This window comes from Enhydra lutris, unplaced genomic scaffold (assembly GCF_002288905.1).
Source record: "Enhydra lutris kenyoni isolate GAN:26980312 unplaced genomic scaffold, ASM228890v2 scaffoldscaffold1, whole genome shotgun sequence".
Classification (NCBI taxonomy): Eukaryota; Metazoa; Chordata; class Mammalia; order Carnivora; family Mustelidae; genus Enhydra; species Enhydra lutris.
Genome location: NW_019154085.1, coordinates 26472390 through 26486207, shown reverse-complemented (window position 1 = coordinate 26486207; position 13818 = coordinate 26472390). Strand labels below are relative to the sequence as shown.

General features: G+C 42.3%; 1 protein-coding gene across 1 annotated transcript in view; it reads left to right on the top strand.

Annotated features, from left to right (window-relative positions):
• The window catches only part of LOC111145675 (melanoregulin), a 65230-nt gene extending 54735 nt beyond the window's left edge, over positions 1–10495 (top strand). The window contains exons 4-5 of the mRNA XM_022500766.1: positions 1193–1356; positions 8894–10495. Coding sequence (XP_022356474.1) covers positions 1193–1356; positions 8894–9028 — 299 coding nt within the window. The 3' untranslated portion in view covers positions 9029–10495. The remainder of the gene's footprint in view (positions 1–1192; positions 1357–8893) is intronic.
• Positions 10496–13818: the final 3323 nt, after the last annotated feature.

Sequence of the window (13818 nt, the reverse complement as noted above, 5' to 3'; positions counted from 1 at the left end):
GTGTTCATCATGGATTGAATTAGATGAGCATGATTGGCCAGTTAGGAGGCGCCTGAAGATGAGGCAGGTGGAAAGAAATGTTGTTTGTATGAGAGAGAGCAAAACTCAGTGTGGACTCTCGGAAGGACTCAAAGCTGGGAAACCTTCCAAGTTGGGACATAGACCTGTGGCATCAGAAAAGACATTGGGCTTTGGTTTTTCTTAAGTCGGCTAGAGTCATGATACAGTAAACGTGGCCCCTCACCTTGGAAAAAGACCTTGTTTTAGTATTTAAAGCATGAATATATTGAGTTTGAAGTCTTCCATCCTTCTGCCTTGGAAGAGAACAGGATGCCTCGGCTTCATACCTGTTCACAAGTTGCTGTTATCAGCCCCCATTGCTTCGTTGGGTTATGGTGGGATGGGATGGACCCCTGCCCTCTTGACTCACCACTCTTGTGACTTAATTGTCTCCTTTTATAAAGTGAGTTACTCCAGGCAGGTGTGAATCTCTGAGTCTTTCATATTTTGGGGTGAGTAATTTTAACAAGACTCTTGCCTCAGTGGAAGGAATGTGGGCTTGGAGAAATAGAAGCCTGGAGACAACCACTTTGCAGGCCCCAAAATGCAGAGGCAGGTAGGGGAAGAGGAAGGAGTAGGAGGAGGATTTCAGTGCCAAAAAAAGAGGTGGGAGTAGCAAGCTGTCAGTGGGTAAGGTTCTGAGACTTAATTCGGAGGGAAAAGTTAACGAAGAAAATTAGGCAAGAAGAAATCTCAAAAGAGCTTTAAAGACCCTGCCAGTCACACTGACCTGGGAAGGAGCCCACGGAACAGGGACTTTGCTCTTGACGTTTGTTTGGAGTGCACATCTGGGTACCTTCTTTTTTTTTTTTTTTTTTTTTTAAGTTTTATTTATTTATTTGACAGAGATCACAAGAAGGCAGAGAGGCAGGCAGAGAGAGAGGAAGCAGGCTCCTTGCTGAGCAGAGAGCCCGATGCAGGGCTCGATCCCAGGACTCCGGGATCATGACCTGAGCTGAAGGCAGAGGCTCTAACCCACTGAGCAACCCAGGCACCCCTGGGTACCTTCTTAATCTCCTGCAGGACGGCCATTTCTTATCACCACTGTGTTTACAGGAGGGGTAAAGTTTTTGTCTCTGTAGGTTTTCTTTTCTTCTCCTTTTTTTCTTTTATTAACATATAACGTCTGTAGGTTTTCAGAAGGAAGCCGACTCTTTGTTGTCCGTGACGAAACTCAGCACCATTAGTGATTCTAAAAACACAAGGAAGGCTCGGGAGATATTGTTAAAACTGGCTGAAGAAACCAGTATTTTTCCAACAAGCTGGGAGCTCTCAGAGAGATACCTCTTTGTTGTGGTAAGTGGATATATATATATATATATATATGTATATATATATATATATATATATATGCATTTTTTTTTAGGACTTTATTCATTTATTTGAGAGAGAGCAAGCAGGGGCTGGGGGAGGGGAAGAAGGTGCGGGAGAAGCAGATTCCCCCCTGAGCAGGAAGCCCAACATGGGGCTCGATCCTAGGACCCTGGGATCATGACCTGAGCCAAAGGTAGATAGATGCCTAACTGATTGAGCCACCCAGGCACCCGTGGATGTATTTTTTATGTGCCTTCATTTTGCTTTAAGTTTTTGCTTTTATTTTTTTAATTTTATTTTTTATAAACATATATTTTTATCCCCAGGGGTACAGGTCTGTGAATTGCCAAGTTTACACACTTCACAGCACTCACCATAGCACATACCCTCCCCAATGTCCATAACCCCACCCCACCCCCAACTCCCCTCCCCCCATCAACCCTCAGTTTGTTTTGTGAGATTAAGAGTCACTTATGGTTTGTCTCTCTCCCAATCCCATCTTGTTTCATTTACTCTTCTCCTACCCCCTTAACCCCCCATATTGCATCTCCTCTCCCTCATATCAGGGAGATCATATGATAGTTGTCTTTCTCCGATTGACTTATTTCGCTAAGCATGATACCCTCTAGTTCCATCCACGTCGTCGCAAATGGCAAGATTTCATTTCTTTTGATGGCTGCATAGTATTCCATTGTGTATATATACCACCTCTTCTTTATCCATTCGTCTGTTGATGGACATCTAGGTTCTTTCCATAGTTTGGCTATTGTAGACATTGCTGCTATAAACATTCGGGTGCACGTGCCCCTTCGGATCACTACGTTTGTATCTTTAGGGTAAATACCCAGCAGTGCAATTGCTGGGTCATAGGGTAGTTCTATTTTCAACATTTTGAGGAACCTCCATGCTGTTTTCCAGAGTGGTTGCACCAGCTTGCATTCCCACCAACAGTGTAGGAGGGTTCCCCTTTCTCCGCATCCTCGCCAGCATCTGTCATTTCCTGACTTGTTAATTTTAGCCATTCTGACTGGTGTGAGGTGGTATCTCATTGTGGTTTTGATTTGTATTTCCCTGATGTCAAGTGATATGGAGCACTTTTTCATGTGTCTGTTGGCCATCTGGATGTCCTCTTTGCAGAAGTGTCTGTTCATGTCTTCTGCCCATTTCTTGATTGGATTATTTGTTCTTTGGGTGTTGAGTTTGCTAAGTTCTTTATAGATTTTGGACACTAGCCCTTTATCTGATATGTCATTTGCAAATATCTTCTCCCATTCTGTCAGTTGTCTTTTGGTTTTGTTAACTGTTTCCTTTGCTGTGCAAAAGCTTTTGATCTTGATAAAATCCCAATAGTTCATTTTTGCCCTTGCTTCCCTTGCCTTTGGCGATGTTCCTAGGAAGATGTTGCTGTGGCTGAGGTCGAAGAGGTTGCTGCCTGTATTCTCCTCAAGGATTTTGATGGATTCCTTTCTCACATTGAGGTCCTTCATCCATTTTGAGTCTATTTTCGTGTGTGGTGTAAGGAAATGATCCAATTTCATTTTTCTGCATGTGGCTGTCCAATTTTCCCAACACCATTTATTGAAGAGGCTGTCTTTTTTCCATTGGACTTTCTTTCCTGCTTTGTCGAAGATTAGTTGACCATAGAGTTGAGGTTCTATTTCTGGGCTCTCTATTCTGTTCCATTGATCTATGTGTCTGTTTTTGTGCCAGTACCATGCTGTCTTGATGATGACAGCTTTGTACTAGAGCTTGAAGTCCGGAATTGTGATGCCACCAACTTTGGCTTTCTTTTTCAATATTGCTTTGGCTATTCGAGGTCTTTTCTGGTTCCATATAAATTTTAGGATTATTTGTTCCATTTCTTTGAAAAAAATGGATGGTACTTTGATAGGAATTGCATTAAATGTGTAGATTGCTTTAGGTAGCATAGACATTTTCACAATATTTATTCTTCCAATCCAGGAGCATGGAACATTTTTCCATTTCTTTGTGTCTTCCTCAATTTCTTTCATGAGTACTTTGTAGTTTTCTGAGTATAGATTCTTAGCCTCTTTGGTTAGGTTTATTCCTAGGTATCTTATAGTTTTGGGTGCAGCTGTAAATGGGATTGACTCCTTAATTTCTCTTTCTTCTGTCTTGTTGTTGGTGTAGAGAAATGCAACTGATTTCTGTGCATTGATTTTATATCCTGACACTTTACTGAATTCCTGTACAAGTTCTAGCAGTTTTGGAGTGGAGTCTTTTGGGTTTTCCACATATAGTATCATATCATCTGCGAAGAGTGATAGTTTGACTTCTTCTTTGCCGATTTGGATGCCTTTAATTTCCTTTTGTTGTCTGATTGCTGAGGCTAGGACTTCTAGTACTATGTTGAATAGCAGTGGTGATAAGGGACATCCCTGCCGTGTTCCTGACCTTAGTGGAAAAGCTTTCAGTTTTTCTCCATTGAGAATGATATTTGCGGTGGGTTTTTCATAGATGGCTTTGATAATATTGAGGTATGTGCCCTCTATCCCTACACTTTGAAGAGTTTTGATCAGGAAGGGATGCTGTACTTTGTCAAATGCTTTTTCAGCATCTATGGAGAGTATCATATGGTTCTTGTTCTTTCTTTTATTAATGTGTTGTATCACATTGATTGATTTGCGGATGTTGAACCAACCTTGCAGCCCTGGAATAAATCCCACTTGGTCGTGGTGAATAATCCTTTTAATGTACTGTTGAATCCTATTGGCTAGTATTTTGGTGAGAATTTTCGCATCTGTGTTCATCAAGGATATTGGTCTGTAGTTCTCTTTTTTGATGGGATCCTTGTCTGGTTTTGGGATCAAGGTGATGCTGGCCTCATAAAATGAGTTTGGAAGTTTTCCTTCCATTTCTATTTTTTGGAACAGTTTCAGGAGAATAGGAATTAGTTCTTCTTTAAATGTTTGGTAGAATTCCCCTGGGAAGCCATCTGGCCCTGGGCTTTTGTTTGTTTGGAGATTTTTGATGACTGTTTCAATCTCCTTACTGGTTATGGGTCTGTTCAGGCTTTCTATTTCTTCCTGGTTCAGTTGTGGTAGTTGATATATCTCTAGGAATGCATCCATTTCTTCCAGATTGTCAAATTTGTTGGCATAGAGTTGCTCATAGTATGTTCTTATAATTGTCTGTATTTCTTTGGTGTTAGTTGTGATCTCTCCTCTTTCATTCATGATTTTATTTATTTGGGTCCTTTCTCTTTTCTTTTTGATAAGTCTGGCCAGGGGATTATCAATCTTGTTAATTCTTTCAAAGAACCAGCTCCTAATTTCGTTGATTTGTTCTGTTGTTTTTTTGGTTTCTATTTCATTGATTTCTGCTCTGATCTTTATGATTTCTCTTCTCCTGCTGGGTTTAGGGTTTCTTTCTTGTTCTTTCTCCAGCTCTTTTAGGTGTAGGGTTAGGTTGTGTACCTGAGACCTTTCTTGTTTCTTGAGAAAGGCTTGTACCGCTATATATTTTCCTCTCAGGACTGCCTTTGTTGTGTCCCACAGGTTTTGAACCGTTGTGTTTTCATTATCATTTGTTTCCATGAATTTTTTCAATTCTTCTTTAATTTCCTGGTTGACCCATTCATTCTTTAGAAGGATGCTGTTGAGTCTCCATGTATTTGGGTTCTTTCCAAATTTCCTCTTGTGATTGAGTTCTAGCTTCAGAGCATTGTGGTCTGAAAATATGCATGGAATGATCCCAATCTTTTGATACCGGTTGAGACCTGATTTAGGACCGAGGATGTGATCTATTCTGGAGAATGTTCCATGTGCACTAGAGAAGAATGTGTATTCTGTTGCTTTGGGATGAAATGTTCTGAATATATCTGTGATGTCCATCTGGTCAGTGTGTCATTCAAGGCCTTTATTTCCTTGTTGATCTTTTGCTTGGATGATCTGTCCATTTCAGTGAGGGGAGTATTAAAGTCCCCTACTATTATTGTATTATTGTTGATGTGTATCTTTGATTTTGTTATTAATTGGTTTATATAGTTGGCTGCTCCCACGTTAGGGGCATAGATATTTAAAATTGTTAGGTCTTCTTGTTGGACAGTTCCTTTGAGTATGATATAGTGTCCTTCCTCATCTCTTATTATAGTCTTTGGCTTAAAATCTAATTGATCTGATATAAGGATTGCCACTCCTGCTTTCTTCTGATGTCCATTAGCATGGTAAATTCTTTTCCAACCTCTCACTTTATTTTTTTTTTTAAAGATTTTATTTATTTATTTGACAGAGAGAAATCACAAGTAGGCAGAGAGGCAGGCAGAGAGAGAGGAGGAAGCAGGGTCCCTGCTGAGCAGAAAGCCCGATGTGGGGCTTGAACCCAGGACCTGGGATCATGACCTGAGCTGAAGGCAGCGGCTTAACCCACTGAGCCACCCAGGCGCCCCTCCACCCCCTCACTTTAAATCTGGAGGTGTCTTCGGGTTTAAGATGAGTTTCTTGTAGGCAACATATAGATGGGTTTTGTTTTTTTATCCATTCTGATACCCTGTGTCTTTTGATTGGGGCATTTAGCCCATTAACATTCAGGGTAACTATTGAGAGATATGAGTTTAGTGCCATTGTATTGCCTGTAAGGTGACTGTTATTGTATATTGTTTCTGTTCCTTTCTGATCTACTACTTTTAGGGTCTCTCTTTGCTTAGAGGACCCCTTTCAATATTTCCTGTAGAGCTGGTTTGGTGTTTGCAAATTCTTTCAGTTTTTGTTTGTCCTGGAAGCTTTTAATCTCTCCTTCTATTTTCAATGATAGCCTAGCTGGATATAGTATTCTTGGCTGCATGTTTTTCTCATTTAGTGCTCTTAATATATCATGCCAGCTCTTTCTGGCCTGTCAGGTCTCTGTGGATAAGTCTGCTGCCAATCTAATATTTTTACCATTGTACGTTACAGACTTCTTTTCCCGGGCTGCTTTCAGGATCTTCTCTTTGTCACTAAGACTTGTAAATTTTACTATTAGGTGATGAGGTGTGGACCTATTCTTATTGATTTTGAGGGGGGTTCTCTGAACCTCCTGGATTTTGATGCTTGTTCCCTTTGCCATATTGGGGAAATTCTCTCCAATAACTCTCTGCAATATACCTTCTGCTCCCCTCTCTCTTTCTTCTTCTTCTGGAATCCCAATTATTCTAATGTTGTTTTGTCTTATGGTGTCACTTATCTCTCGAATTCTCCCCTCGCTGTTTGTCCCTCTTTTGCTCAGCTTCTTTATTCTCTGTCATTTGGTCTTCTATATCACTAATTCTTTCTTCTGCCTCATTTATCCTAGCAGTGAGAGCCTCCATTTTTGATTGCACCTCATTAATAGCTTTTTTTATTTCAACTTGGTTAGATTTTAGTTCTTTTATTTCTCCAGAAAGGGCTTTTATATCTCCCAAGAGGGTTTCTCTTATATCTTCCATGCCTTTTTCGAGCCCGGCTAGAACCTTGAGAATCGTCATTCTGAACTCTAGATCTGACATATTACCTATGTCTATATTGATTAGGTCCCTAGCCTTTGGTACTGCCTCTTGTTCTTTTTTTTGTGGTGAATTTTTCCGCCTTGTCATTTTGTCCAGATAAGAGTATATGAAGGAGCAAGTGAAATACTAAAAGGGTGGCAACAACCCCAGGAAAATATGCTTTAGCCAAATCAGAAGAGATCCCAAATCGTGAGGGGGGAGAAAGGGGATAAAAAGGTTCAGAAAGAAAAAAAAAAGAAAAACAATTAAAAAAAGAAAACCAATAAAGAAAAATATAAAAAGGAAAAATATATATATATATTAGATAAACTAGTTAAAAAACGTTAAAAAAGAAAAGGGTAAAAGTTAAAAAAATTTAGCAGAAGAAGAGAAAAAAAATTGAAAAAGAAAAAAAAAATTTAAATTAAGTGCAAGGCTAAAGAATCATGGGGAGAAAGCCATGAGTTCCGTGCTTTGCTTTCTCCTCCTCTGGAATTCCGCTACTATCCTTGGTATTGAAACTGCACTCCTTGGTAGGTGAACTTGGTCCTGGCTGGGTTTCTTGTTGATCTTCTGGGGGAGGGGCCTGTTGTAGTGATTCTCAAGTGTCTTTGCCCCAGGCGGAATTGCACCGCCTTACCAGGGGCCAGGCTGAGTAATCCGCTCGGGTTTGCTTTCGGGACCTTTTGTTCCCTGAGCGCTTTCCGTAGACTTCCGGAGGACAGAAATGAAGATGGCGGCCTCCAGGTCTCTGGCCCGGAGGAGCCGAGAGCCCGGGACCCCACTCCTCAGTGCGCCCTCAGAGAACAGCGCCCAATTACTCCCGTCACCCTGGCCTCCGGCCGCGCTCCGAGCTGACCGAGCCTACAACCGGTTCAAGGTAACCCCGAGCTTAGAGCTCACTCCTCGGCTCTTTCTCTGTAGCCGGCTTCCCCGTTCTAATACCTGTAAGCTCTGCGACACTCAGACACCCCCGATCCTTCTGTGACCCTGCAGGACCTGAGGCCACGCTGACCCCGCGTGAGCTTCACCCCGGTTAAGCCTCTGGAGTGATGTCCCTCAGCGGAACAGACTTTTAAAAGTCCTGATTTTGTGCTACGTTGCTCCGCCGCTTGCCGGGAGCTGGCCCCGCCCCCCGTGATCTATCTTCCCATCGCTTTGGATTCACTTCTCCGCCAGTCCTACCTTTCAGAAAGTGGTTGATTTTCTGTTTCTAGAATTGCTGTTCTTCTTCTCTTCGATCTCGTGTTGGATTTGTAGGTGTTTGCAATCTTTAGATAAGCTATCTAGCTGATCTCCCGCTACCCGAAGTAGTCTCAGCCTGCTACTTCTCCGCCATCTTGACTCCTCCCCTCAAGTTTTTGCTTTTCTGTTATTCCAAATACTCATCATTCCAGCACCACCACAACAGCACAGTTTGGGGAGATAGATGAAGCTAGCATCTTATACGCTGGTTTCCAGAAGCCGACAGCATCAGAACCACCTGATGGGCTTTAAATTTTCAGATTTCTGGATTGCACTCAGCCCTATTGAGGCTCAGGTTGTAGCTCAAGAATCCGTACTTTTCAACCACTTCTGCTATGCGGCCAGCTTTTTGAATCATTTGCAGGTCAGAGATGTGAGAAACGTTGTTAATATAACCTAAGATTGGGAGCCTGGGTGGTTCAGTTGTTTAAGCAACTGCTTTTGGCTCAGGTCATGATCCTGGAGTCGTGGGATCGAGTCCTGCATCCGGCTCCCAGCTCCACGGGGAGCTCCTCTGACCTTCTCCCCTCTCATGCTCTCTCTCTCAAACAAATAAGTGAAATCTTTAAATATATATATATAGAACCTAAGATTTAAAAAGATTTTGAAAGGGACTCTAATAAGAGTGTGGAATGTTTCTTGGGTAATATGAGTAAAGGTTAGGGACATCTCTAAATTTGTTGAGAAAAATTGAAGCAATGTTTTACTTGTTCATGATTATTTCTAGGGTGGGTATTGTTACTAGATTGGTTTTCCCATCAACATGGCTGAGTTCCCATCTTGACAATACTTGTATGTTTAAATCTTCGGCAGGACCGTCTCATTGCTCTCGATGCAGCAGAAGAGTTCTTTAAAATCGCCAGTCGAACTTACCCCAAGAAGCCAGGAGTCCCAAGCCTGGCAGATGGCCAGAAAGAACTGCACTACCTTCCGTTTCCAAGTCCCTAAAGGACAGTCTAGGAAGCAGAATTGGGATCCCCCTGCTGGTACTCAACAGCCAATCCAAGTTGGACAAATGCATATAGAAGACAGTAAGCAAGTGGAGGGCTACCTAAGTGAGAAATAATCCTAAATCCTACAAAAAACTAAGGGTTTGGAATATTTGGTCTTCAAGAGGATGTTACGATAAGAAATGTTTGGGTTGTGTTGAAACACACTGGGGATCTTGTATCAGGGATATGGTCACTGGGATCTTTTGTCCCGGCTGATTAGATTTCAAGAACCCACTGTCCACATTTTGGTTTTGGTTGTACAACAAGCCTATTGGGAGAATGGGATGTTCTAGGTAAGAAAACAATAAGACTGATAAAGCTATCATTGAGCCCAAATATGGACTACTGAATTTTTAAAAATCGCTGTGTAATATAAGCTAACGCTAAAATAATACGAGGCATCATGTGACATTTCTTTGATTTGGAAGCTCCTTCAGAACCTTGAAGGTGTCAGAGACATCATCTTGAGTATAAGTCAGAATTCTTCAGAGGTTCTGATATAGCAGATAATAGGAATATCTAACAGGGCTGCCCAGAAGGGACTTTCAGATAGATCAATCCCATGTCAAAAAGTTCTGTCTTCAGTGGTGGGACATGCATCTTAAATTCTTAACATTATCAATACTTGATTACCTCATTTTGGCATCTCATCCATTTCAAGACCTCAAGGCCATGGTATGTTATCTGGGCTAGTGTCTATCAACTGAAACATTTGACCTCCACTTCCTTCTCTTCTCTTTAATCTGCTTCTGGCTCAGCGGCAGAGTCACACTTGCCCAGAGACCCGCAGTGCAGACTTGCAGCTCTGTTACACGGAGGGTTATTGCAGGACTGTCTTCTGGATTTTCAAGATGGATCAGTGCTGCCAATACAACTTGCTTCTCTCCACAGACTGAGAAGTCCAGCCTCGGAAGTTACTTGCCATTCAAGCAAGGAGCTTGCCGGGAAATGACTCTTGGTTCACATTATTGAGTAGACTTTCAGAACCTGTCAGATGTATTGGTAGATTGCTGAGAACACTGGCAATATTTTTACTCCTATAGACTTTATTCTTCTGACTTCAGATAAAGGGTAACTTGTCTTTAGTTTGTCCAGGGGATGGTGACTTGAAAACTTGCTGACCAGCTCTTTTAGTAGTGTACACGATGTTTGAAATATTTCTTAGAGGAAGATACATGTTCTTCATTTATTAATCCATTGCAGATCAATTTAACTGACATGTTTCAGGAAGATTCTTTCTAGTTTAGTAAGTAAGCCAAAAGTTTTATTTTTTATATTTAATGTTTAACTTCTCTCTCACATTGTTTAAAATTAGCCTGCACACGATTTCCCTCACTTCTGTAGGCTCTTGCGAGATAAACGTACAAACAGTGAAACAAATAAATAAGAACAAAACAAAAAATAAACAATAAATCTTTCTAAATCGTATTGTTTCCATGTCTGTCCTTGGAATTTGTGTTTTGTCTTTCTGCCTTTTTTGCGTCTTTGGAGAATTAATTGTAAACATTGTCTTTATTTTTGGTAATGTATGAATAAGGATAAGAATGTCTCTATGAGTATAAGAAACATGGAATTATCCAGGAATTTTTCCTCGCAGGGAATTAAAAAGTTTTTCTATTTACTTTTCAGCTGGATGTGTGCGATATTTCCAAGAAGTAAGAGGGAACGGATCATTCTTTCCATAATCCCTTTATAATAAAGGGTAAAGAAGCTGATAGGCAAATGGGTTTAAGGACCTCCTCCCCCTTGTCCTAAAGCAGTCAAAGGGCAGATCTGTGCTCAAGTCCAGGGGATACCACAATACATGACAGGCTCAAGGGTGATTGCAGGGACCACTCCAGAGCTCACACAGAGTTCGGCAGGACCCGATCGACAGATGTGCTGGTGGCTGGAGGGTTTTCCTACTTTCTAAATGTCTCCCTGTTGACCACTGTAGTACTTCTCAAAGGTTCATCTGTGTATGCACAGTGCTTTGATGGTAGAGATGAATGGAACTTTCCATATTAAAAGTTATTTATTTTAATGTGCTCCAGTGGGGAAACCCTGGAGTTTGCTGATTTCCTGTTTCATGGATATTATGGCAGTAAACAATCAAGTATTCATGTTTTCTTAAAGGGGGCACCCAGGAAGGCACAGTGGACACGCAGACCAAGGTGATCAGGAATGCATTGGTGAGGGGGAAGCCACATCACTGAGGAGCTCAGGGGTAAGGCCTGTGGTCCAGATGCTCTTCCAGAAGTGGGCTCACTAATAGCAATGCAGTGGACAAATAGGGGTCCAGGGGCAGTGCTTCACTGCCAGAAGCAAAGTGGGCACAAGGATCATAATGAATGGTCAGGTCTGAGGGTTCCTGCAGAGAGAGCTGGAGATGGTTAATAGAACACAGCATCCCTAGAGGTGGAACAGAGGGGTAACCAGTAAGAATATTGCTCAAGCTATACCAGCGAAAGATCTCCAAGAACGCTGACCAGGAGACAGATGGGGCACAGCTACCCTAACAGAAAGTTATGATTTCTTGCTAGGTTTCCAGACCCTGGCTATTTTCCAGATCCAAAAACTACTGACTGGAGGATGGTCTAGATCCCCAAGAGGAGGTCTTTGCAACACCACGCAAGTATATATGGCAAAGACTTCCCTAGTCCTTCCTCAAAAGGACCTACAGTCATTTCCCTGGATAACTGTACACTGGGGAAAAGTATGTACAAAAATACTCTGAGGATGTGGGACACAATGTCCAAGTTGACACAGATACTCAACGGATAAGAGTATCATGATAGTGTACCTTGGAGAATGGAAGTCTATGGGATTTATGGAGTCCTGGCCCAGGTCTAACTCAGAGTAGTTCCACTGAGTCCATGGATCTCTCCAGTGGTCATCTCCCCACATCCAGAAGAAATTATTGGGCTGAGTGTATTTGGGACTTGGCAGGACCACCATTTATTTCTTGGCCTGTGAGTTAAAAACTGTCCTAGTGGGAGAGCTTAGTGGAAAGTCTGAAACTGCTCCAGCCCCTGGCCATGACAGTAAACCAAAGTCAACACTGCATCCCAGGGAGGTGGCAGAGATTAGTGCTGCCCTTGAAGACCTAAAGTTTGCAGGACGTTGGTCTTGACCATAATTCCATTTAATTCACCATGCTGGCCTCTCTGAAAACTAGATGGATGCCAGAGAATGAAAGTGGATTATTGAAAACTCAACCAAGTTGTAGCCTTACTTGTAGCCGCTGAGCCAGATGTGGAATCTTTGTGAGAACAAATGAGCACAGACTCAGCTACATGGCATGTGGCCATTGATCTGGCAAATATGTTCTTTCCATACTCATCAGAAAGGCAAACCAGAAATGTTTGCATTCTCTTGGGACGGACAATGGTAACATTAATGGACTTGCTCCCAAGCTAGACTCTCCCACCCTGTACAATATAGTCCAAAGGGATGGGTATCATGTGATCATTCTGCAGAATATCACATGGGTCGTCCATCTCAATGGCATTAGATCTGAGGAGTACGAAGTGGCAAATGCATGGAGAAAAGACATACACTTCAGAGGATGGGAGAATCCTACAAAGTCTCAGGGACCTCTGAATTTGATGAAGCTTTTAGGGGTCCAGTGGTCAAGGGCATTGCTGGAACATCTTCCCCAAAGGAAAGGTCAAGTTATTTCATCTTTCACCTCCCATAGCTAAGAAGGCATCAGAACGCTTGGCAGGCCTCTTTATATTCTCACCTGGAATTACTGCCCCACCCCCGACAGTGGGGTGACATGAAAATCTTAGACCCCTGAGGGAGGTCTAGGGCAAGAAAAGGCTCCAAAGCAGGTCTAGGCTATGACCCTACAGACACCTTTGATTATATAAGTCTTGGGGACAGGAAAAGAGGCCGTGTGGAATTTTTGGAAAACTCAATAGGAGAATAACAACACAGACCTCTAGGATTCTGGGGAAGGCCATGCGATTTGCAGGCAAGAATCACACATCATTTGAAAAATTGCTCATCAGGAGCTAGGTTTTTATCAGAACCACCAAGGCATAAGTTATCCAATTTTTTTCCTTGTTACTTTTAAAAATAATCTTGGTTTTAGAATAGTGTTAGATTTACAGAAAAGTTGCAAAGATCATAAAGAGGTGCTATACACCTCACACCAAGTTTTCTCTACTATGAACATCTTACCTTAGTGTGGTAGGTTTGTCACATCTAATGAGCCAATGTTGATAAGTAATCATGACTAAGTAAAGCCCATTGTCTACTCAGATATTAGTTTTTGTCTTATGTCTTTCGCTGTTCCAGGATCCCATCTAGGACATCATACTGCATTTAGCCTCCATGGTCCCCCAGGTTCCTTTTGCTTACAATAGCTACTCAGACTTTTCCTTGCTTTTGAAGACCTTGAGAGTTTTGAGGAGTACCGTTCAGGAATCTAGAGGAGAGACATGATGGTCACCATGACTGTGACCTTGAGACCAGCTGCAGCCGTGGGGCTAACTGTTGTCTGGTTAGCCTTCTTCATTTCTCAAGAATTGAAATGCAGCAGGTTCCTTGGAGGAGCCCCTCCCAGAACTTGCCATAAGGAGCCAGCGGATCAGCACATTGCAGGGGTGGACTGTAGCAGAGGATGTGGGGACACTGCTCAAGCCTGTCGTCCTTGGGGCTGGAAGATTCCCTCAGCTGCTGGCGGTCTCAGTGTCTGGGCTATCAGATTAGTCTCCCTGGGAACAGCCATCGACTGATGACAGCTGTCTCTCCCATGGT